Source organism: Bos grunniens, chromosome 5, assembly GCF_055505025.1.
Source record: "Bos grunniens cultivar Pamir isolate PY7600 chromosome 5, Bosgru_T2T1.0, whole genome shotgun sequence".
Taxonomy (NCBI): domain Eukaryota; kingdom Metazoa; phylum Chordata; class Mammalia; order Artiodactyla; family Bovidae; genus Bos; species Bos grunniens.
In genome coordinates this window covers 102,832,163-102,858,896 of record NC_141169.1, presented here as the reverse complement: position 1 = coordinate 102,858,896, position 26,734 = coordinate 102,832,163, and the positions used below count along the sequence as shown (strand labels likewise).

Genomic DNA, 26,734 nt, shown 5'->3' with positions numbered 1-26,734 from the left:
TCAGCTTCCTCCTGTAAGGGTTTATGGGAAATGTAGTTCTCAGTTTTCCAGCCCTGGCCATTTAGAGCATCTAAAGAGCCAGAAACAGTAAGCAATTGATAAAAGGAAATGCAGCTCTGATGCCTATATAGTGCAAAGGGGAGCTCTCTGCTTACCTTTGGCAGCACAGGATTCCTCTAGCTACTTCTATCTCTTTTCTTCACAGGGATTCTTCAGAGTGCTGGGGCAAGAGGGCTAAACACATCACATACTATGCTGAGAGTTCATCCTTTTAGAAGACAATTCCAATGGAAACCAGCCTCTTATCTTTCTAAAACATACTACAATTGCAATAGTTTTCCATTTGTTTTCTCCAAATTTTGGTTACTGAAAATTCCATATCTTCATGTGTGGGGCACCAACATTCTAGACTTAATTTTATTCCCAGGAAGTTATTGCTTTTCAAAAATGCTCCCTGGCAAGGAATATGCCTGATATATTTATTTAAAAATACACATTTTTACCCAGTCTCTGGGACCTAAATTTCGGGTCCACAATCCCTGCCCTAGATAGTTAAAAATATCAAACATCATGCACAAAGGTAACCCCAGTGGGACCACTAGCTCATGTTATGCATGGGACTTCCCCTTCCTCTCAGCTAAGCCTGAGCCTTCTCTTTGGGAAGAAAATTTATCAAGCTTATGGTTCATTCTGAGCTCTCATGAGTTCCTGTAAATGGAAATGTGTCTCCTTTTTGCTGTTTCTGTGATGTTCCTCTTTCTATTAAAAGTGCCTTTCAACTGACTCTGGTAAAATCTTCATATTACATGCTAAACAGTAAAAGGAAAGGGACCATGAATCTTTTCCGGTCAGTGGTTATGAATTTGATTTTGAAATAGGAATATGGATGAAAGGACCCAAGCATTTGTAGAGATGAGATAAGCAATACACGTTTAGTAGAAACTGTACTTCCAATTTGGGATTTTGATTTTTTCCTGGGCTGGTGATACGCTGTCAGTTACTCTCATTGTGCTGGGCAGTGGCAGGAATGAAACACATCCTCCAGCCAGTCACACCACCACAAAGGTGGACAACCGTTCTGCACCCAGCCAACCACTCCAATTTCAACACTATAAAATAGATTTTGTGTTAGATGATTTGACCTAACTGTAGGCTCATGTAAGTGTTCTGAGAACATTTAAAGAAAGCTAGGCTAAACCACCATGTTCAGAGATTTAGGAGTATTAAATGCATTTCTATTCAGGACAATTTCAATTTACCAATGGGTTTATCAGGAGGTTAATACATTGAAGGGCTTCCCAGGTGGCTCAGTGGTACAGAATCCACCTGCCAGTGCAGGAGATGCAGGAGACAAGGGTTCGATCCCTGAGTCTGGAAGATCCCCTGGATAAGGAAATGGCACCCACTCAAGTATTATTGCCTGGAAAATTCCATGTACAGGGGAGCCTGGTGAGCTTCAGTCCATGGGTTCATAGAGTCAGACACTACTGATCAACTGAGCACACGTGCACACACACACACACACACACACACACACACTCAAGGCCATTGAAAGCTGAGGAAGATCTGCCTTTGAAATTGACAAGAGATACAAAAGAAATTGAAAATGAGCCAAATGTCATGATTCTACAAGATAGTTGCTTTGAAGCCCTAAGTGCTAGAAAAGGGTGCATACAGTACTCAAAATCAAATTGCATCTAACGCTTGGATATTCAACAAGTTAATAGACTCTAAACAGCCTTCAATCACTATCAGTTCAGTTCAGTTCACTCAGTCATGTCCAACTCTTTGTGATCCCATGGACTGCAGCATGCCAGGCTTCCCTGTCCATCACCAACTTCTGGAGCTTGCTCAAACTCATGCCCATCGAGTCAGTGATGCCATCCAACCATCTTATCCTCTGTCGTCCCCTTCTCTTCCTGCCTTCAATCTTTCCCAGTATCAGGGTCTTTTCCAATAAGTCAGTTCTTCACATCAGGTGACCAAAGTATTGGAGTTTCAGTTTCAGCATCAGCCCTTCCAATGAATATTCAGGATTGATTTCCTTTAGGATTGACTGGTTGGATCTCCTTGCAGTCCAAGGGACTCTCAAGTGTCTTTTCCAAAACAACAGTTCAAAAGCATCAGTTCACTCTAAGTCTTTCTTTACATGTTATCCTTTCCTTATGTTAATATGTTACATCGGTAAGTGATTTTTAGTAACATACAAACTTTCTTTCTTTACATGTTATCCTTTCCTTATGTTAATATGTTACATCGGTAAGTGATTTTTAGTAACATACAAACTTTCATTATAAGGTGTATATATATATATACATATATATATATGACATAATTGATGCATTCATTTCAGCTTAGTTATGCTGCCCTAAAACATGAGATTTTTGTACCCCTACCAGGATTTCCTGTGCAATTTTTGTGACCAGAATTACAGTGACAGAAAGCAATGAAAGAACTCATGGGAGTCATGTGTTGTAAACAGAACCATACGTTATTAACAAACCCTTCAATAATCATTCTCTTTCCTTTCCCTGAAAAGTTTCCCAGGTGGCTCAGTGGTAAAGAACCTGCCTGCAGTGCAGGAGACACAGGAGATGGGTTCAATCCCTGGGCCAGGAAGATCCCCTGGAGAAGGAAATGGCAACCCACTCCAGTATTCTTGCCTGGAGAATCCCACAGACAGAGAGCCTGGTGGGCTTACAGTCATAGGGTCACAAAGAGTCGGACACAACTGAAATGATTTAGCGCACAGCACAGTAAGAAGAAAATTACTTTTTAAACCAAACTAGAAAAAGATATATGGAAATAAGAACACTGTCAGATGAAAAAACATCATCTTGTATTTATGAAACTCTAAAAGTGAGAAAGCTCATTCAGAAATTCTTAGAATCAAAAATAAGGAGTTAAGACAAATTCAAATCAGCAATATTCTTTTTTACTTAATACCCTTGAAAATCTTATCTACAACTTTTTAGTCATCACATTCACCAAATTAATTTTTTTTTAATTCAGCAGCAGTCTTTTGAATACCAGGAGACAAAGGACTGTATTGTGATCTTCAGTGTTGATCCTTGCTCACTCAATAGTCCAGGTCTTCTTCAAGCTGGCTGAACTAAAGACACAAATAGAATAATGTTACTTTTCTCTTCATATGCACATGCACACATGTAGAAGAATTACATTATAATTTAATATAATGTATTATATTACCTCTGTCTCTCTCTCACATACACACACTCATTTGCTCACTTACTCACATATATTAAAAACCATACTACTTTCCTAAACAGAAAACTTAAATGCAATGATCTTCAAACTTCAGTGTGCTTAAAAATTATTTCTACTCCAGAGAACTACAGTACAGAAAGGCTATTTTGAAATGCACCCTAGTGTGATTCTGAAGCAGTGACTTAGTAGTGATTACTCTTTAAGGAAAAAGTAGCTTGTTATCTATTATTTATTTATTATTTGTTATTATTTATCTATGAGATAAATATCATTTATCAGAATAATACTCATATGTTTGACATTACTAACCAAAAGTCATTCATAGTCCTCAGTTTACAATCTGTTAGAATTTTTAATTATTTCTTTACTTGTACACACATGACAGTTTTACAAATGTTCAGTAACATGAACACAAAAATGGAATGATGTTATTAAATTTTGAGCATGATTTTTTCTTTTTTAGCTGGCTGCACCACAATTTTTCCAGCCACTACTACCCCACTGATTGGCATTCACTTTGTTTCTAGCTTTGGGGCGGTACTAAAAAGACTGCTAAAAGGAATTCTTGTATATTTGTTCTTACATATTAATAGCTTTATCTGTATGAAAGAAATTTTTAGGGGTAGATTGTTGGGTCAAAAGATCTTAGAAGCATAATTTTTTTTTCAAATTAATAAAAGTTTCTAAGTTTCTCTCTCATAAGGCTACTACACATCTTGTTTCCAACAGCAACATTTGAAGTTACATTTTCCTCTGTATTCCCACCAACAAGAAATGCTGGCGCTGCTTTAAGTTTTTGTTGGTCTGATTTATATAAAGAATAGCTCATTGTTAATCATACTTTGAATTACCCAGACATATTGTGAGCATTTTAAAATTATTTAATAAGCGATTTATAATTCACTTTGTGAGAACTGCTTTTTTCATATCTTTGCCAAATGATTTATTACATGCTTTGTCTTAACAATTGCTTTTTATATATGCTGCTGCTTAGTTGCTAAGTCGTGTCCGACTCTTCACAACCACATGGACTGTAACCTGCCATGCTCCTCTGTCCATGGGATTTCCCAGGCAAGAATACTGGAGTGGGTTGCCATTTCTTTCTCCAGGGGATCTTCCCAACCCAGGGATTAACTCGAGTCTTCTGCTTAGCAGGTGGATTCTCTACTACTGAGCCACCTGAGAAGCCTTTTATATATATAGTATGATACTATATATATAGTATACATATATTAACACTTTATCTTGTATACAGTTTGTGACAACTCTATGTTTATGTGTCTATAAGCATGATATTAACATTTTACATTTACATACTTTTAAGAAGTCTAACTTTTATTCTTTGTCTCTGTATTTCTCATATGCCATATAAAATATCTCTACAAAAACTCATACTTCTGCTATATATCATTCCAGAGGAATAGTCCTCCCAAAATTGTTTAACAAAATAGAAAATGTACCCACTAATTCATTTCACCATCTTTTCTTTTTTATGTATAACAACAAATTTCTTGCCTTATTCACTTTTTTCTTTTGTTCCATTTTTCTTTTTTTTTTTTCCATTTTTCTTATGAAAACAAATTATAAAAGCAAATCTGATTATATCTTGCCTGAACTTAATCTTCCAAAGCCTACCACCTCCCCAACAGTCCCTGAAATAAAATATGAACAGGAAATACAACAGATAAGACCATTTGTTATTGGGCTCTATGAAGCCTTTCCTGTCTAGACACTCATCACATCCCTCCCCTGACATGGCCTCTCTGTACACCCACACAGAAACTGTGAGTTCTTTCATCAAATAGCCATGTCTTTGTCAATAGCATATTTTATCTCTGCATCTTCAGTGCTCAGGACACCACTTGACACCAAACATACTTTCAATATGTTTTTGAATGAAAGCTTACCACTCCCCAAACGTGTGATTCTCTTTTATGCCACATTTTAAAATTTATTTTTATTGGAATATAGTTGTTTTACAATGTTGTGTTTGTTTCTATTGTACAGTGAATCAGCTTTATGTATACACATATCCCCCCCCTTTTTTTTTGGATTTCCTTCCCATTTAGGTCACCACAGAGCACTGAGCAGAGTTCCCTGTGCTATACAGTCAGTTCTCATTATCCACTTTATACATGGTAACAATAGTGTATATAGGTTAATCCCAATTTCCCAATTCATCCCACCCTCCTTTCCCTGCTCCCCACCCCATGCCACACTTTGTACATGCCATGTTCTTTCCCTAGAATGGCCCATCTTTTAGTCACCAGATATTAACCTTGATCATCACATCTTCACGATCTCTCCAAACTCTTAGGCAAGCTTTCCATACGCCTATAGTATCTTTTACTATCTTTATCCTAGCATGCACTATACACCTGCAGACACGTCTTGTCTCTTTTCTGAAATGATTCATAATATCTTTAGAAGAGTTATTCATATTTACTTCCCCAGCTTCTCCTTAGCAACATAATAAACCACTGTTATTGCTTAAGATATATGTAACTAAGGGATGGACAAGGGTCATTTATAAAAATGTGTTGCAGGGACTTCCATGGTGGCACAGTGGATAAGAATCCGCCTGTCCATGCAGGGGACATGGGTTCCATCCCTAATGTGGGAAGATCCCACATGCCATGGAGCAGCTAAGCCCACATGCCACAAACACTGAGCCCGCATGCTGCAACTACTGAAACCCATCCTAGAGCCTGAGCTCTGCAACAAGAGAAGCCACAGTGAGAAGCTGTGTACTGCAGTGAAGAGTAGCCCCCACTTCCGGCAACTAGAGAAAGCCTGCGCAAAGCAATGAAGACTCGGCACAGCCAAAAATACATGAATAAATAAAATTAATTTCTTAAAAAACTGTTGCATATTCTGAATATGGATATACATACAAACATAAACATATATGGCATACATATGTATACACATTCTTTCTTTCTTCTTAATACCAGAGGCATTCTCAAAAGGAATGTAACTGCTTTGAACAACGATGAATAAATTCTTCTTACCTCACCAGGTTACAATTCCCTTTCTCTTTTTCATTGTACGTCAACATGATCTCCTTTTTCATCCAAAAATAGGAAGAGATTTAGACACAGAAATTAGTCCAGCATCATTAAAACCATCTTACCCATTGGAATTTTCTGAAAGGAAGAAAATAATTACTGGGAAATAAATCAGACCTCCCCTCATGTGCCTCGGAAGCTCTTTGAACATTTTAAAACACTGTTCACAATTAGGAAGGCAAACAGTGTCAATTAAGAGGCACAGAAAGTCTTTCCCATGTCTTATATATATTTCTTTGAGTTTGGACAAATACCAACTCCTTTGCTCTGAAGAATTGAGGCAGATCCCTCTAAGATGGTAAGGAATATTGAGAAGGCATTGAGTCTTCATAAAGTGGATATTGGGTTTTTTTAAGATGTTTATTATTATTGTACTGTATTGTATTGCATTGTATTTTTTAGCCACAGGGCATGCAAGATATTAGTTCTGGGATCGAACACATGCCCCCTGCTGTGGAAATACAGAGTCTTAACCACTGGACCACCAGGGAAGTCCTTGGGATATTTTTTACAACCCAACAGAGTTATGCCTCCTAGAGGCAGAATTGGTGCTCTGGTGCTAAACAGAAATCAGAGAATAAAGAAAGAAGCTTAATGTAATGGGAAATAAGGCTAGTCCCATGAATAGGAATGGCTTCTGATGGGACAAAGACACAGAAAGCTTAAACTTTCAGAAAAATGTAAGTTAGAGAAAGGATCGTAGCAGAAAGTGGAAATAGAAGAAATTATGAAAGAGATATGAAATGTTTAATCTTTCGAAGATTAGTTTCTGTTTTAATATAAAGATGTGCAAGTCATAATATCCTACAATGTAGTTCCTCTGTCAGAAATCATCATGGATCTCTTAGCCAGAGGTCTTCATGATTGCAATTTCTAGGAATAATGAATACCTAGTCATTATTAAATATTCAATAATGAATATTTCTAAGAATAATGCTTAGTTCTTTCCTGCTTTTCTTCCTTTTGTGCATCACAGGCTTCTTATTATGTTTGAGGTTTCTTTTCACTACTATGTCAAGTAGAATGCCTCTCAGCCTCAGCTGCAGTTACCAATCTGAACCCCAGGGCTACGGACCCTCTAAGAACCCACAGACCTGAGGAATTATATAGGTCCAGATCATCTGCTTTTAGGCAAGAATTCATCTCCCGGTATTGAATTTCGTGGACAGAGTTCTCTCCTCTTGAGGAAACTGACAAAAGAGGTCATAGGTTAGGAGTCAGGGGGGCATAATAAAACTTTCCCTCCCTCTGTGTGCTTTTTCTCAGCAGTGCAAGCACACCCAATCATCACCTAAGCCCTTGTCCTGTTTCCATTCTATTCTACTACCAAGCTTCACCCTTGTGAAGCCACAAACACAAATGCAATAGCAATGAAACTAAACCAGGTATCCCATTGCCATCTTATTACTACCCAGTTTCTTCTCCCAAGGCAGCCAGCATTCTTCCATAATTCACTGGAGATTCATCTAAAATCTTTATAAAACTTATCCTTTCCTGCTCATTCTCACTATAAAGTCTTTTTCATCTTTCATCTCAACTATTTCAAAATCCTATCTTTGTCAATAATGTAGTTCTCTTTCAGCCCCTCAGATGTCCAAACAGAACTTTCTAAGAGCCCGCCTGACTACTCTGTCCACTATACCATACTCTTTAATGACTATTAATCTTCTTACTGGAAAATACAGAACTTCACTACTTGTTTCTTCCCCTTTCTTCAGCCTCATCAGGAACTTCTGTCCTTGAACTCACGTTTTACTTACCCCTACAAAAACACCAAATGTGCCATCTTTAAGCTTCTCTACACTTGTAAATATTTTTTTCTCTCCCTGAAATGCACTCACTAAGTTCTTTGCTCTATATCTTCAAAATTTGTCTCAAAATCTTCTAGAAGCCTCCAATACTCCTTTTTCAGTTAATTAATGTATTTTCTGGGCCCCCTTTGTTCTTTATTCATGTTACTATATAATTATACATTGCAACTTATTTGTTTACATATATTTCTCTTTCGCTAGACTGGAAATTACACAAAGACAAGAACATTGGAATATCCATGTCTGAGTCATCTTCAGAACTTAGCATGTTGCTTAACAGAACAGTAAATTTAGTAATAAGTATCGGAGAAGGCAATGGCGCCCCACTCCAGTACTCTTGCCTGGAAAATCCCATGGATGGAAGAGCCTGGAGGGCTGCAGTCCATGGGGTCGCTGAGGGTCGGACACGACTGAGCGACTTCACTTTTCACTTTTCACTTTCATGCACTGGGGAAGGAAATGGCAACCCACTCCAGTGATCTTGCCTGGAGAATCCCAGGGACGGGGGAGCCTGTTGGGCTGCCGTCTATGGGGTCGCACAGAGTCGGACACGACTAAAGTGACTTAGCAGCATAGAGTAAGAGCAAACAAATGTTTGGGCAATAAAGGATTCATCATGCATCACACAAGCATACTCATTCTAAATGATCGATTCTATAACATCCAATTAAAGATGTAGATAGACTATTTGCTGTTGTTTTTAGTTGCTAAGTTGTACCTGACTCTTGCAACTCCATGGACTATAGCCCACTAGGCTCCTCTGTCCATTGAATTTTCCAGGCAAGAATATTGGAGTGGATTGTGTTTCCCTCTCCAGGAGATCTTCCTGACCCAGGGACTGAACCCTCATCTCCTGCATTGGCAGGTGGATTCTTTACCACTGAGCCACCAGGGAAGCCCATAGCTACATTATAATAATCATCAATACAAGCAGTACCCCTTTTCTTCTCTGAATTTTTGTTTCTTCTTTTGGGGAAACTGCTTAAATCTCTTCTAGGTTTCCTCTTTGTGGCCATTTGATACTTGAATCTAATTTTTGTTGTTGTTGTATTATTCCAAGAAATTTTTTATGCCATAGAAATGTTAGAGACACGATAATTTGGCTCAGACCTGCAAGCCGCTGTCTCTGTCTTCGCCTCTGAATCCACAAGAGGGTTGCGATGAGAAAGGCCAACAGGATGACCCCAAGGATTCCAAGTGCAACAGTGGATGAGTGACCTGAGCACAGGGAAACACCACAAGAGGTAATAACACCTTAGTTAAAAGACCTGGGTCCCCAGTTACTATCCCTTTTCTAGGTCAACTACAGGATTGCTGAAATGAATTTCAGCTTCTTAGAGCTTCTGACCCAGAACATCTTAATAAGAGGGATTCTAAATAATGCAGACAACCGGTCCCATCCTCAGAAACCCCTTGATATACCTGCGGCCTTTACTGATCCTTTGCTCTCTGCAATTTCTGTAGGAGAAAAGAGGAGAGACTCAATTCTGGCAGTTACATACGGAACAGTTACATCTGTTTCCTGTCTGGGGATTTAGCCTCTCAATCAAGTAAACTACTTCTTCCCACCCAAAATTAGAGACCCCTAGTTTTTCCTCCCTCTGCACACGGACACATGTAAGCTAAATGATTTTCCTCAGTGAAAGTCGCTCAGGCGTGTCTGACTCTCTACAACCCCACGGACTGTAGACCGCCAGGTTCCTCTGTCCAAGGAATTCTCCAGGCAGGAATACTGGAGTGGGTTGCCCTTCCCAACCCGGGGATAGAATCCAGGTGTCCGACATTGAAGGCGGATTCTTTACCGTCTGAAGACCAATGTATAACAACACGAAGGATTCTCTCCCCACCAGGTCGCTGTGTTGGTACTTCCGGTCCTTACACAATGCACTTCCCCGCCCACCCTCTCCTCATTGCCGCCGCGGGAGATTCCAGACCCCTTGCGCTCACCTGAGCACTTCACAGAGGCATCCTCCTTGTGCCCGCAGTCACTGTGTCCCCAGGATCTGGCAGGACAATCCCACAAGGAGGACTCATTGCCCTTGCACTTCACTTCATTGAGCCATATGGGCCCAGTTCCCTGGCCGAACGCTGCCTCTTTTCCTGCCTCCAGAGCTAAGCCACAGCCCAGCTGGCGACACACCACCTGGGCATCGTTAAGGTCCCAGGAGTCATCACACACTGTGCCCCAGGAACCTCCGTGCCAGACCTCCACGCGTCCAGAACAATTAGTGGTTCCTTCCTGAAGCCTTATTTTATCTGAAAAATCAGAGACATCTTGATCATTTCTGAGACGATAAAAGCTCCCAGGAGGTCACAGGAGAAAAGAAAAATTTGAAACTCTTTTTAAAAATCTGTTTTAAAAGATTTTTTAAAAATCTGTTTGCTTATTGAATGTGCATTTGGAATTTTACAACATTCATCTTTCATGGAAGTCCATGTCCTTCCAACAAACTAGGTATATTAAATATTTCATCCTGGACATTAGAACGTTAGTGTGACTTAGTAAATGTCAATGAGATAAAGTTAGCATTGTAAATGTATTAGGTTGGTCAAAACTTTTGTTCCATAATTATACACAAATGAACTTTTTGGCCAACTCAGTATAAATCCTCTCAAACTGCCAGATAAATAGAAATCTTCTTCTGGTTTAAAAAGGTGTAGAACAGGGAAATAATTCAGGATTGATCTTTCTGACTGCTTCTTTCCTTACATTGAGTGTAACAAGATATTATTTGAAAGAAAAATGGAGCAACTCAATAGTCAAATACTGAATTATATATTCTCTGATCCTAATTTGTTCACAGAGAAAGCACAACTGAATAAAACTTTTGAGAAGGCCATCAGAGTATGATCATCTTTGAGAAAATGGTCACTGATCCTGAATATCCAAAGGCCAAATTAAATAAAATCAGTTACGTCATCCAGGTAGAATAAGAGTTAACCAAACCTTACTCATTCTTACTGAGTTAGATCAGGAGATGAGAGTGGAGCAACAGAATGAGATTGTCATACAGGCGCACAGATACTCACCAGCACATGTGATCCAGGTCTCCTCTGAGGGGATGGCCAGTCTCCTCTTCCACGGAGATGATGGGCACTGCCATAAGGTTTCAGGTCCCTTAGGACACCGGACATTGTCCACCCACATGTACCTGTTCTCCACCTTGTCTGAAGGTGCTGGTCTGATACTCCCTTTGTCAGTACAGCCGAGCTGCCTGCATACCACCCCCACCGTGGTTGCAGACATGTCGCTCTTGCCCACGCTGCCCCAAGCTCCGTTGTAAAAAACTTCCAGGCGCCCTGCACAGGTCTCGCTGCTGCTGTCACTGATGAGTCTGAGAGACATGAACTCTGGGGTGAAATAAATAGCAGTTTTGCCTCTTTCCTGAAGATCTAGAGGACTGTCTTCATTTACTCTGATGTGTGCATGTTTTAAAAAATAGGTCAGTGTGCTTCCCTGGTGGCTCAGACGGTAAGAATCTGCCTGTAGTGCAGGAGACTGGGGTTCAATCCCTGGATTGGGAAGATCCCCTGGAGAAGGCAATGGCTACCTACTCCAATATTTTTGCCTGAGAATTCCATGGACAAAGGAGCCTGGCTGGGTACAGTCCATAGAGTTGCAAAGAGGTGGGCATGACTGAGCAAGTAACACTAACATGATCTAACAGGATATGCCATTATTAGAAATTATTTGGTAACTTCTTGATGATTTGGTACAGTCAGCAAAAACAAGACCAAGAGCTGAACTGTGGCTCAGATCATGAATTTCTTATTGCCAAATTCAGACTGAAATTGAAGAAAGTAGGGAAAACCACTAGACCATTCAGGTATGACCTAAATCAAATCCCTTATGATTATACAGTGGAAGTAAGAAATAGATTTAAGGGACTAGATCTGATAGAGTGCCTGATGAACTATGGACAGAAGTTCATGACCTTGTACAGGAGACAGGGATCAAGACCTTTCCCATGGAAAAGAAATGCAAAAAAGCAAAATAGTTGTCTGAGGAGGCCTTACAAATAGCTGTGGAAAGAAGAGAAGTGAAAAGCAAAGGAGAAAAGGAAAGATATAAGCATCTGAATACAGAGTTCCAAAGAATAGCAAGGAGAGATAAGAAAGCCTTCCTCAGTGATTAATGCAAAGAAATAGAGGAAAACAACAAGAATAGAAAGACTAGAGATCTCTTCAAGAAAATTAGAGATACCAAGGGAACATTTCATGCAAAGATGGGCTCAATAAAGGACAGAAATGCTATGGACCTAACAGAAGCAGAAGATATTAAGAAGAGGTGGCAGGAATACACAGAAGAACTGTACAAAAAAAATCTTCATGACCAAGATAATCACAATGGTGTGATCACTCACCTAGAGCCAGACATCCTGGAATGTGAAGTCAAGTGGGCCTTAGAAAGCATCACTATGAACAAAGCTAGTGGAGGTGATGGTATTACAGTTGAGCTATTTCAAATCCTGAAAGATGATGCTGTGAAAGTGCTGCACTCAATATGCCAGCAAAGTTGGAAAACTCACCAGTGGCCACAGGACTGGAAAAGGTCAGTTTTCATTCCAATCCCCAAAAAAAGGCAATGCCAAAGAATGCTCAAACTACCGCACAGTTGCACTCATCTCACACGCTAGTAAAGTAATCCTCAAAATTCTCCAAGCCAGGCTTCAGCAATATGTGAACTGTGAACTTCCAGATGTTCAAGCTGGTTTTAGAAAAGGCAGAGGAACCAGAGATCAAATTGCCAACATCCGCTGGATCATTGAAAAAGCAAGGGAGTTCCAGAAAAACATCTATTTCTGCTTTATTTACTATGCCAAAGCCTTTGACTATGTGGATCACAACAAACTGTGGAAAATTCTGAAAGAGATGGGAATACCAGACCACCTGACCTGCCTCTTGGGAAACCTATATGCAGGTCAGGAAGCAACAGTTAGAACTGGACATGGAACAACAGACTGGTTCCAAATAGGAAAAGGAGTATGTCAAGGCTGTATATTGTCACCCTGCTTATTCAACTTATATGCAGAGTACATCATGAGAAACAATGGGCTGGAAGAAGCACAAGCTGGAATCAAGATTGCCAGGAGAAATATCAATAACCTCAGATATGCAGATGACATCACCCTTATGGCAGAAAGTGAAAAGGAACTAAAAAGCCTCTTGATGAAAGTGAAAGAGGAGAGTGAAAAAGTTGGCTTAAAACTCAACATTCAGAAAACGAAGATCATGGTATCTGGTCCCATCACTTCATGGGAAATAGATGGGGAAACAGTGGAAACTGTGTCAGACTTTATTTTGGGGGGCTCCAAAATCACTGCAGATGGTGATTGCAGCCATGAAATTAAAAGACACTTACTCCCTGGAAGGAAAGTTATGACCAACCTAGATAGCATATTCAAAAGCAGACATTACTTTGTCAACAAAGGTCTGTTTAGTCAAGGCTATGGTTTTTCCAGTGGTCATGTATGGATGTGAGAGTTGGACTGTGAAGAAAGCTGAGCGCTGAAGAATTGATGCTTTTGAACTATGGTGTTGGTGAAGACTCTTGAGAGTCCCTTGGACTGCAAGGAGATCCAACCAGTCCATCCTAAAGGAGACCAGTCCTGGGTGTTCATTGGAAGGACTGATGCTGAGGCTGAAACTCCAATACTTTGGCCTCCTCATGCGAATAATTTTCTCATTGGAAAAGACCCTGATGCTGGGAGGGATTGGGGGCAGGACGAGAAGGGGACGACAGAGGATGAGATGGCTGGATGGCACCACCGACTCAATTCTGAGTGAACTCCGGGAGTTGGTGATGGACAGGGAGGCCTGGCGTTCTGGGATTTATGGGGTCGCAAAGAGTCGGACACGACTGAGCAACTGAACTGGACTGAACTGATGATTTTGTAGATTTTCTTAAAATATTTGTTCTATAAATACTTTCAGGTTTTCTAATCTTGGATTTTGTAATTAGGGACCTTTAAAATGCCAACAGTGACTCTAAGTTGACATCTAAACCTCAATCAAAAGTTTACTCAGAGCCTTTTATGAATTACACAGTTTGGGTTTTTTCTCTCTAAATTATGGTAATTTTGACTTTGTAACCCTGATCTGTTCATTTTTGGACAATTGTCCTTGACAGTTAAAATTTAGTGAGATACTCAGACACTCAAACCAATGTTTTGCATGCGTTACCTTAAAATACAATAGTTCCCTTTCTGACACTTTGAAAAGTGAAAGTGAAAGTTGCTCAGTTGTGTCGGACTCTGTGTGACCTTAGAGACTATACAGACCAGAATACTGAAGTGGGTAACCTATCCCTTCTCCAGGGAATCTTCCTGACCCAAGAATCAAACCAGGGTCTCCTGCACTGTAAATGGATTCTTCACCAGCTGAGCTAGTTTTGTTTTGTATATCCTCTACCATATTTATGTCATATTAAATGTGAGAGCAAAATCACATCCGGCATTTAGAATTTTTCATTTTGCTAAGTCATAGCACCATTTTCCCCCCAATACATTACAACTGAGTACATTTTTCTAGTTCACAGTGCTTTCCAAAATCTTATCGTGTATACAAAACAAGAGCGGTATCTCATTGTGATTCTTTGTCTGTCATAAAAAATTACTTGGGCATGGCGGTCTTTTTATCTGTAGAACGTGGTACCAAATGTATTTCTTTTTTTCCTTTAAAAAAAAGAAAAGTTTTATTTATTTTTGGCTATCCTGAGTCTTTATTGCTGCACATGGGCTTTGTGTGGTTGCAATGAGCTGGGGCTACTCTCTAGTTGCAGTGTGTGGGCTTCTAATTTTGGTGGCTTCTCTTGTTGAGGGGCATGGGCTTTAGAGGGTGGGCTCAGTAGTTGTGGCGCATGGGCTTAGTTGCCCTGTAGATGTGGAATCTTTTCAGATAAGAGATCAAACCCATGTCTCCTACACTGGCAGGCATATTTTCAACCACTGGACCACCAGGGAAGTCCTCTTCTTGTCATTTTTAATCTACTTTATTAATACAGTAATCATTCAGTGGTACACTGAATCCTTAACCAACATCCAGCACCCTATATGTTTATAAAAGAATTTCTCATTATTAGTTTTACTGTCATTTTCATGACGTGCAAACTCACTTCTGAGTTTTCCTCTTTCTGATATCATACTACATACTACCTTGCACGTGTGTGTCTGTGTGCTTAGTTACTCGGTCATGTCTGACTCTGCAATCATGGACTATAGCCCACCAGGCTCCTCTATCCATGAGATTCTTCAGGCAAGAATATTGGAATGGGTAGACATTCCCTTCTCCAGGGAAACTTCCCCACCCAGGGATCAAACCCAGGTTTCTTGCATCTTTACTGACTGAGCCACCAGAGAAGCCCACTTTGCACATGAGGTAGCACTAATGCATCAGATCCACACTTCTGGCAGCCTGAATCTCACAACTGTTCCCTCTGAACCTGTAGTTCAAGGAGTTTGCTCAGATTAATATCCTCCCTACCCACCACCCTACCTCAGCCATTTCTTCCAAAACTGTAACCAGTTGTAATTTTGCAGAACTCACCTGAGCAGATAACTCCTGCATCCTCCTTATGCCTGCAGTTCTGCCGCCCCCAGCCATGGGAACGGCACTGAGAAATGCGAGGTTCTTTTCCATTACAGTTCACCTCATCCAGCCAGATGGGCCCTGATCCTTCCCCAAAATGAGCAGAACCTGTGGCATTAATGGCCACACCGCAGCCCAGCTGCCTGCACACCACGTGGGCATCATCCAGGTCCCAGCTGTCATCACAGATGGTGCCCCAGGAGCCCTCATGATAGACCTCTATTCTCCCGGCACAACGCCCACCTCCATTCACCAGGCGGAGCTGTCCACTCCCTGAAAGAGCAAATGAAACAGTGATAAATGCATTTCTGAGGATTTGGAAGTTATTCTCATGGTTCGGTCACCGATTCTCACCTATGCAAGGAACACCATTCTCTTCCAAAACAACGGAGCTTTCTGGATCTGAAGATGATGAATTGCATGGATATAGTGTCTGACTCCGATTTCCTGCAAGCACCAAACATTATCCATCACAAGAGATACAAAAGGATGGAATGAAGAGAGGAGGTCAACTGGTATACTAGATAGATGAACTCAGGACAAACATAGCTTTAGAGAAAGGTGTCTGGGTCAACCAGGCTAAGAATGAATCAGATCCTCTGAGAAGGCACCTGTGTGTCTGTGCTAAGTTACTTTAGTCATGACTGACTCTCTGCGACCCAATGGCTTGTGCCCACTAGGCTCCTCATCCATGGGGTTCTCCAGGCAAGAACAGTGGAGTGGATTGCCATGCCTCCCTCCAGGGGATCTCCCTGACCCAGGGAAAACCTGTGTCTCTTATGTCTCCTGCATTGGCAGCTGGGTTCTTCACCACTGGCAGCACCTGGGAAGCCTGAGAAGTTACATGGTAAGTCCTAAATGGGCTTCCCTGATGGCTCACATGGTAATGAATCTGCCTGCAAGGCAGGAGACCTGGGTTCAATCCCTGGATCAGGAAAATCCTCTGGAGAAGGGAATGGCTACCCACTCCAGTATTCTTGTCTGGAGATTCTCATGGAAAAAGGAGCCTGGTGGGCAGAGTCCATGGAGATGCAAAGAGTCAGACATGACTGAGTGACTGACCCACACACATAAGCTCTATGTAACTATGAGGTCCATGAAAATCAAGTTTACTTTCCACTAAAAAGACAAATGAAGTTAATATTCTGGTACACCTCTCATAATGTCTCAAAGAGGATCATTTGCTTTTACTCCCATTCTTTGCTATAGGTACACCCACTCCTTTTTGGAAGTATAGTTGATTAACAATGTTGTTAATTCCTGTTAATTCAGCAAAGTGATTCAGTTATACATATATACATACATACATATATATATATATTCTTTTTTAATACTCTTTGGTTTATCATAGGATAATTTATATTGGAGTATAATTGGTTTTTTAATGTTGTGTTAGTTTCTGCTATACAACAACATGAATCAGCTGTAAGTATACATATATCCCCTCCCTCTTGAGTCTCCCTCCCACAACCCCCATCCCACCCCTCTAGGTCATCACAGAGCAACGAACTGAACTCTCTGTGTTAAACAGTATCTTCCCACTAGCTATCTCTTTTACACATGGTAGTGTATATACATCAATGCTGCTCTCTCAGTTCATCCCACTCTCCTTCCCTGCCCCCCGCCCCTGCTCCACTAATACCCACTCTTAAGGCACACCACCATGGCAGAGGCTCCTCATTGACTGCCCTTTATTCTCTTACCTGAGCAGATTACAGAGGCCACTTGCCCTTCAGGACACAGCGATGCACCCAGAGCAGTTACAGGACAATCACCCATGTGCTGTTCTGTCCCAGTGCAGTGGAACATGTGTCTCCAGGGCTGCCCACTTCCTTTCCCAAAAGGTGCTCTTCCTGGGATAGAAGCAGCAACTCCACATTTAAGCTGCTGGCACAAAACATGAGCATCTTCCATGTCCCAGTGAGAGTTGCAGAGAGGTCCCCAGGTCCCAAGAATCTTGACCTCCACTCTTCCTTCACATGGGGTATTGCCACCCACCAAGCGAACTTCTGTGTATCCTGGAAGGAGACAGGGCTTTAATAAGATGCCTGTGACTACCTAACCCTACCCTCCTCACAATATGGGGACAAAATGAACATGTTGTCTGGGTCTCACTTGAGCAGACTACTCCAATGTCCTTGCTGTGGCTACACGTCCCATCCAGGCGGGGTGCAACAGGGCAGAGTGAAAGATGGGACTCGTTGCCTTCACACTGGAATTCTTCAGCCCAGATCTGTCCATTTCCTTCTCCAAAGTGAGCTCCCCCCAGGATGGAGACAACGCTGCCGCACTCTAATTCCCTGCATAGCACGCTGGCCGATTCCAGAGAGAAGTCAGAATCACAGATGGTGCCCCAAGTGTCGCCATGTTTCACTTCAACACGACCGGAGCAAGGAATGTCCCCTCCGACTAGTCTGGGTTCCCTGTGGGCTGAAAAATAATATTTTGTGAGAAAGAACATGATTCCAAGATCTTCCCTCCTGCTGGGAGTGAGTCAGGGAGTCAAAAGTGAGAAAAGGAGGCCATTCATTGCTCTTGGATTTTCTGCCTGGAGTTGGGCTTAACAATTTCCAGACCTCCCCATCCTTCACCGGACTACCCTATCAGATAATTCTGGAACTTTGCTTCATAGAACCCATAATTTCTGGAGCATGATTACTCTATCCTTTCAGTATTTTGCCTGTATTATCCATCACTTTGTAGCCCACAGATAATGTGTGTTCATTCTCTCTACATTTTATCACTATATGCACCCACCGCAATCTGGAGTCTGCCCCAACCGTTTCAAGTGGTTCTAGGTAAAGACTTTTAATATATCTACTTCCTATTTCCAAAATGAAAAACAGACTTATTCTTTGATATCTCTCATACTTGATACATGAGACACTCTTTTCCCCCTGTTTTCTCCTCCTTCCTGCCTGCCGGTGCTTTATCAGAACCTGTCATGTGTTCCCCAATCAAAGTTCAGTCCTCAGCTTTCTCATCTCCTCAGTGGGCATTTTCTCTCAACTGCCAGTAAATATGTTTTCATCTATACATTTCTCTTTAAATGTATAGTCATAAGCAGATCTATTTGGACATCTCGAACTTAAGGTGTTCCAAATTGAATGAATTATGCACTGACAAGGCCACCATAGTCTTTATTCAATTAATGGTATCCAGGACCAAATTAGAACCATCTGAAATTGAACCCCTGTGTTTATCTCCTCAGAAATAATGATAATAATGATAGCAATGAAGATTAAGTGAACACCTACTATATATGTATATTTGTATGTGGCATTTTGGGCTTCCCTGGAGTCTCAGTGGTAAAGAATCTGCCTGGAGACCCAGCAGCAGACCCAGGTTCAATCCCTGGGTCGGGAAGATTCCCTGGAGAAGGAAATGGCAAGCCACTCCAGTATTCTGCCTGAGAAATCCCATGGACAGAGGAGTCTAGCAGGCTACAGTCCCTAGGGTCATAAAGAGTTAGACACAACTTAGCAACTAAACAACAACAAATATGGCATCTTAGTATTTATTTAGCAATCACTATTTCATCCTTATTGTTGCCTTAGGGTATAATTATTAAGACAAGGAAACTAAAATGCACAGAAGTGAAGTAATTTGCTAAGGTCACGCAGCAGGTTAATGAAGGGACAGGGTTTGAAGCCAGGCAGTATACTATAGAGCCTAGACTCTTGACCCTCACAACACACTGCACATGTGAAAGCCACCTGCACCAGCTGACTGACTCTCCAGCATATTTTTTCTCCATACTTACTGCTACTACTTTGATGTAATTTGTCACCATACGTCATGTAGACTTTTGCAATAGCTTCCAAAGTGGTCTCCTTGCCTTTAAGTCCTCTTTCCAATAAGTTTATGTCATGACCACAAATATTAAATTTCAAATATTTTCACATAATTTCTGTCTAAGAGAAGTCAATGTTTCTTTACTGTGTATACAATAATTCATCTTTTCAACAAATATTATTAAGCACTTACAATGTTTTAGGCATTTGGATGGGCTAAAAAATCTATCACAGAGTTCAGTCTATCAGTAAGGATAGATAATTCTAGTACTACTAATAATAATCATAACCATAGTAGCTAACATACATTGATCACTTGCTGTGCAATTCCCATGAAGGAGTAGATATTATTACCACCATTTTTTTTTTTTTGAGGAAATTGTAGCAGAAAACTTTGGCAGCTTCCCCAATAGCACTCATTTATTCAAATTAAGGAGACATAATAAGCATTATTTTAGCATACTCGAAAAAACTCTATGATGTCACTTTAAAAGCCTTAACATCTATTACTCTGCCAAACATACTTGTTACCCCAGCCTAAAGATGCTTTTTCAAGCTTCTGTGTCTCTGCAGACACTTTTTGCTCTACTTATATTTCCCAAACTTATGTTTGGGGGACAAAGTTACTTCTTTCAAGGATGCTCAATTTTTCACTGATTTCTCTCTCCTTCAAGAACACATAATTTAGTAGAAGATATACATGTTCATGTAATGAGTCCAAAACGAGATACATGTTTTAGATACAAAACTAAGGAAGGAGTTATCAGTTATATTTGGGCCTTTGTAAGAAAACTATCAGAGAAGGCAATGGCACCCCACTCCAGTACTCTTGCCTGGAAAATCCCATGGATGGAGGAGCCCGGTAGGCTGTAGTCCATGCGGTCGCTAAGAGTTGGAAACGACTGAGCGACTTCCCTTTCACTTTTCACTTTCATGCATTGGAGAAGGAAATGGCAACCCACTCCAGTGTTCTTGCCTGGAGAAAACTATGCTATGCTATGCTATGCTAAGTCACTTCAGTCGTTTCCAACTCTGTGCAACCCCATAGACGGCAGGCCACCAGGCTCCCCCGTTCCTGGGATTCTCCAGGCAAGAACACTGGAGTGGGCTGCCATTTCCTTCTCCAATGCATGAAAGTGAAAAGTGAAAGTGATGTCACTCAGTCATGTCCGACTCTTAGCGACCGCATGGATTGCAGCCTAAGAGGCTCCTCCATCCATGGGATTTTCCAAGCAAGAGTACTGGAGTGGGGTGCCATTGCCTTCTCCGGAGAAAACTATAAAGAGTACCATAAATCTGAACTGAGCTTTGAAAAAAGATGAGAAGTTTGCCAAGTAAATGATATGTGATATGGCATTTAAAGAATACAATCATGAGACAGGATGGTCTAATTGAGGGATTATGAGTAATTTAGTATGGCTGGATTTTAAAAGGTAAAGAAAAGACACACAAGCTATACAGCTGAAAAAATGGAGCTCAGGCTTTAAGGGCATGCTTCACTAGGTTGAGAGCCACTCATCAAGATAATTAAGAGCTTCTTTTAACATTTGTTGTTCAGTCTCTAAGTTGTGTCCAACTCTCAGCAACTAGGAGGTAATTCAAGTTACACAGAAGATACAAAGTATTTTCTTTAATTCATCTTAAAAGAGAGGAAAGAAATAAGAGGCATATGGAATTGGACTTTCTAAAAGGCATAAGTCTTTTAGAGATGCCTGCTGTCAAACATGACTACTCCTTTTTTTAAATATCACTAATTCTTAAGATCCCTTGACATTACTATCAGCATGACACAAATATACCATCAGCCCTTGCCAATTTCCTAAAATGTTCTAGATCTGATGATATTCTCTATCATAGCAATACAGAATAACTCAGCTGTACAAAAATTTCACCACTTATCCATTCAATATGTTTGAAGCAAGTTCCATCCAAATTTGAGTTGAATAACACGTTGCTTTTTAAACAGAGCTAAGACTTTACAGCAAATAATGCCTCTACAACACAGTGACTGGAGTTGAGTTTAATCTTGTTGAATCATTATTTGAGAATGAAATTACTCTAAGATATCATTAACTCTTATTCATATGATCCTATTCCACTTTTGGACAGACCTAAGTCTTTGGATAAAAACAGTTTCTTAGATTTTTTCTTTTAGCCTCTTGCTCTCTCTAGACTGATCTTGAGCAAATAAAATACAACCAGTGAAAAACAACTTCCCCCTCAAAAAAGCAAAACAAATAGATATCCTCCTATTTCCTTAGTCCTAAAATATTTGAGTCCAAGGCAAAAGAAAAATCCTTCTTCTAGAAATTACTTGGAGACTCCATCCTCAGCTTTATTTCATTAAGTCTGCTAGTAACACATTAGTCTATACCACAGAATGGCTTCCTTATACCATTTACTCTGAGTACATGATTAGAATATTGATAATTTACTTCTTTAAGGGATTTTTTTTTCCTGTTAATCCTATGACTGCATTTTTTGAAATGTATTTTTAAATTGGAGTATAATTGTTTTACAATGTTGTATTAGTTTCTGCTGTACACAACATGAATCAGCTATAAGTGTGTGTGTGTGTGTATATATATATACATATATACACATACATATCCCCTCCCCCTTGAACCTTCCTCCCACCCCAACACCCATCCCACCCCTCCAGGTCAACACAGAGCACTGGGCTGAGCTCCCTGCGCTGTACAGCAGCTTCCCACTAGCTATCTATTTTATACATGGTAGTGTATACATGTTAATGCTACTCTCTCAATTCATCCCACCCTCTCCTTCACACCCTGTGTCCACAAGTCCAGTCTCCACATCTGTGCTATGACTGCATTTTAACATAAAAGCCATTAACTGAATTTTTGTGCCTGGATTTAGCCCTTTTAATCAATAAATTAAACTTTCCCTAACATCAGTAACTAAATCTATATTTATTTCTTTCTGAAGAAATGAAGAACAAATATAAGAAATAATTAGAGGTATTTCATTTTGTTTGGTAATAGATACAATACAATTTAAAGAAGCACTAATGCGTTTTCATCATTTATTCCTTTCCAGACTCCGAAAAAGTATAGCTCATTCTAATCTCAAAATTATCTTTCAGGTTTTAGTAAAATAAAACAAATTCAAATGAACAAGTTATTACATTCAAAAGTGCTCTACAGCACCTATACAGTCATCACAAACAAAATGTCTGGGATTCAGAGCAATTTCATGCCCAAAACTCTTAGACATCTTTGTAGCTATCTTGTCTAAACTACAATTCAGGGGTAAACGGTTGCTTTGTATTTCTAGTCTTCCTGCTTTACTGAGTTTTTCTGGCCCCTATCAACCACAATGCCTTATGCTTTATAAAAGTCTAAGAATTTAAACAGACTATGGAATTCGTAGTTTGAACTTGACAGACACAGAGATGGTATTTCCATCATTTTTTTCCTGAAAATCTTCTGAAAGAATCAAGTAAATCAAAAAATGAAATTACAAACTCTATTTTTAGAAAAACAAGGACAGAGCTAAAGTCTTGGCCCAAAAATTAGTAGAAGGGTTTCAAATGCTACAGAAATATAACAAGAGAGTTTACAAAAGAAAGCAAAGTGCACATATGGCAGATAGCAAACAAAAATATGACTTTGTAAAGGGAGGGAACCCATGTTAAGTTGCAAATTTATGCTATTTGGGATTTTTATTATATGCAGCTAAATAGAATCCTGGGCTTCCCTGGTGGCTCAGACAGTAAAGAATCTACCTGTAATGCAGGAGACCTAGGTTCGATCCCTGGATCAAGAAGATCCGCTGGAGAAGGAAATGGCAACCCACTCCAATATTCTTGTCTGGGAAAGCCCATGGACAGAGGAGCCTGGCAAGCTACAGTCCATTGAGTCGCAAGAGTCAGACACGACCTAGCAACTAAACCACCAATAGAATCCTATGTAATTTAGAATGGGTTATCACAAATAAGGTACTCTAGTAATAAAACCTAAATTTTGGATGTTGTTGGATGGAATTCATGGCTATAATATACTGATGACATAGATATTGTAGGCTGGAAAGCTAATAAGTATTGTTATCCATGGTAAAATATCTGGACAGATATCACACTGAAAAGAAAATTATATATTCACTAAAGATGAAAAATGGATAACATATTGGGAAAAGTGTAAAAAAGGGAAAGTATATAAAAAAAGAAAAAAAATCCTCCTTGCCACTTTTAACATTTAGGAGAGAGATGGGCTGAGACTAGAAGCCAGTAGATTACAAGAAGAAGTGGAAGGAAAAATACTAATTTTGTGAGGGAGACATCCTCTGCCTGCAGCTACTGCGTTCAGTTGTGTCTGACTCCATGACCCCATGGACATAGCCCCCCCAGCTCCTCTGTCCATGGGATTCTCCAGGCAAGAATACTGGAGACAGTTGTCGTGCCCTCCTCCAGCGGCTCTTCTTGACCCAGGGATAGAACCTGAGTTTCTTGCATCTCCTGCATTGGAAGCTGATTATTTACTGCTGAGCCACCAGGAAAGCTGCCTGCAGCTATTAGATATAGTTAATTGAGAGTCCTATAATTTGAAACTTACAGAATTGAAAAAAAAAAAAAACCTTAGTATCCTGTCCCCTAAATTAAGATGGTGATAAAACTTCAGATTTAGCAGAAAATAAAATTGATGCTCTGCATATAAAGACAATGAGCCTACCAGCAAAGATAGGATTTACGTCTTGCCTTCCCTCTCAAACCCATGGTTTCAAATGACCTTAGGGCAGTGGCCAATAAATTGAGAGGAAGGGTCTGATCACAGGATAGATCAAAATATGTAATTTATTCTTTGATGGTGGTTATTTTCACATGACATTGGGTTAAAGCAAATAGGCAAGAAATCTACTAAGTCTGAAGAGAATATTTTGCTGAATTTGAGGGTGACTGATATCAGTTAATGAATACTCAACCCTAAAGCAACCCAAGGGTCCCTAAATCAGCATCAGCATGAAGTGGGTTGTGAAAGGTGTGCAGCCTCTGGATGGATATACTCTCGAAACTGAACACAGAGCTGATGATGGGAACAATGCACTAGGAAGTACTGCTCTGAGAAGAGCACCTGGGCACATGAAGGACAGAGCACAGACAGCAGCTTCTCAGAGGGCAGAACCTGGTCCATCAGATTGGCTCACCACACTCCCTCACCTACAGGGCAACTCATTGTTCTTGTCCAGTTGTTGTTTAGTCGTTAAATCATGTCCAATTCTTTGCAACCCCATGGACTGTAGCCACCAGGCTCCTTTGTCCATGAGATTTCCCTGGCAAGAATAGTAGAGTGGGTTGCCATTTCCTTCTCCAGGGGATTGTCCCAACCCAGAGATTGAACCTCTGTGTCCTGCATTGGTAGGCAGATTCTTTACCTACCACTGAGCCACCAGGAAAGCCCTCTTGTCCAGTAGGATATGATAATTACTTTGGAAGAACAGCTCTAGGTGTGTCTTGGTGAACACCTTGTTGTTAAAAAGGCATCATTTATCAACAAGTGATTAACATAAAATGCTAGGGATTGTCCACAAGACTACCAATCACAGACCACTTTTGAGTTTTTTAAAGAAGTTGCATGAAATACATAAAAATGTTCAGAAGGCACAGCCAAGATGACAGAGGAGGAGGATCCTGAGTCATCTCTTCACATGAGCACACCAAAGTAACAACTGCTTACGAGAAAGACCAAAGTCTAGCAGAGAAGATCTTCTACAACTAAAGGTATAAAGAAAGAATCACAACAAGACAAGCAGGAGGGGCAGGGCACAGTATAGTCAAGGCCCATAGACCCAGGTACGCGACCACCAAATAAGAAGATAATTGCAGTTGCAGAGGTTCTCCCCAAGGATCAAGGAATTCCCCAACCAGTGGTGCTGCACCAGGAAGATAAGCTCCCAGGACGTTTGACTTTGAAAGCCAGCAGGGCTTACTTTTGGGAGAGCCAGAGGGCTGTGGGAAATAGAGACTCCTCTCTTAAGGGACACACACAAAATCCCACCCACTCTGGGACCCAGGGCAGAAGCAGTCAATTTGAAAGAAGCCTGGGCCAGACCCACCTGCTGATCTTGGAAAGTCTTCTGGAGAGGTGGGATGTGATGGAACTCATCACGTGGGGACCTGGGGACCCAGATACTGACAGCAGCCATTTTGGGGAGCTCCTTCTACCACGAGGACACTGGTATTAGAAGAAGTCATTTTGGAATCCTCCCTTTAGCTTATTAGCACCAAGACCCAGACCCAGTCACCAGCCTGTCAGTACCAGAAGTGGGACACCTGAGGCCAAGAAACTAAACAGGCAGGGACGCACACCCCTACCACTGTCCTCTATTAGCTGCCTTGAGACTCCCTGAGCCCACAGACACCCTGGGACATGGCAGTGCCCACTAGAGGGCCAGGACTCAGCCCCACATACCAGGAAACTGGCACTAGCACAGGGACCCCCTGGGACCTGAAGCCAGAGCCCCAGTTTCACCACCCCCATACTCCAGTGAGCTGACATTAGCCTAGGGACACCCTGGGCATTGGCCCTGCCCATCAGCTGACCAATTTAGGCTCCAGGACCCTGGGCTCTGCAGCCAGAAATCCCAGGACCCAGCTCTACCCAACAGGGCTAGTGCTAACCCTGGGACAAGTCTTATCTCCCAGAGATCCCAGCCCCAGGACCAGTGCAACCCTACAACCAGCATTCCCTGGGCCCTGGCCCTGTCCACCAGCAGGCCAACACCAGCTCTGGGATTCCTGGGCCCTGCAGCAGGGGACCCCAGGAGCTGACTCTGTCTACCACTGGACTGGCACTAGCCCCAGGACATGGCTTCATGCACCAGTAGGTGAACACCAACCCTAAAATCCTTTGGGCATTGGCCCTACCAACAAGCAGATGGACACCAACTCTGAGACAGGTTGGACCTCTCAGCCAGCTGCCCCAGGAACCAGCTCTACTCACCAGCAGGCTTTCACTAGATCTGGGAACACTGTCTCCCCCACACTCACTGTAAAACTTGGTTCAAACCACAAGTAGAACAGCACTAGCTCTGAAATACTCCTGGTGTCTGCAACCAGCTACCCCATGACCCAGTCCCACCAAGCAGTGACTGGCAGCTTTTGCACAAGGCCGAGTCTAGCAAACAACCAGACTAGGGCCCAGCCATGCCTACCAGACCACTAACAGTAGTCAGCCAACCACAATAGAAGGACTTGTGCTGTTAACGTATGGGGCAAACTAGAGCACAT

General features: G+C 41.2%; 1 protein-coding gene across 3 annotated transcripts in view; it reads right to left on the bottom strand.

Annotated features, from left to right (window-relative positions):
- Positions 1-2,913: 2,913 nt before the first annotated feature.
- Positions 2,914-26,734, bottom strand: part of LOC147372814 (scavenger receptor cysteine-rich type 1 protein M130) — a 36,500-nt gene continuing 12,679 nt past the window's right edge. The window contains exons 7-17 of one of the 3 annotated variants that reach the window (XR_015164314.1): positions 17,810-18,124; positions 17,398-17,712; positions 16,049-16,141; positions 15,653-15,967; positions 11,138-14,781; positions 10,055-10,363; positions 9,530-9,565; positions 9,218-9,325; positions 7,391-7,486; positions 6,240-6,292; positions 2,914-3,112 (exon numbers count right to left, since the gene is read on the bottom strand). Coding sequence is in view for 2 of the 3 variants with exons in the window: in XM_086402100.1 (XP_086258226.1) it covers positions 7,311-7,486; positions 9,218-9,325; positions 9,530-9,565; positions 10,055-10,363; positions 11,138-11,458; positions 15,653-15,967; positions 16,049-16,141; positions 17,398-17,712; positions 17,810-18,124 (1,988 nt within the window). In the remaining variant the exon portion in view is untranslated. Of the gene's footprint in view, positions 3,113-6,239; positions 6,293-7,224; positions 7,487-9,217; positions 9,326-9,529; positions 9,566-10,054; positions 10,364-11,137; positions 14,782-15,652; positions 15,968-16,048; positions 16,142-17,397; positions 17,713-17,809; positions 18,125-26,734 lie in introns of those variants that run through there. The other 2 variants (XM_086402101.1, XM_086402100.1) reach the window with 2 other exon arrangements.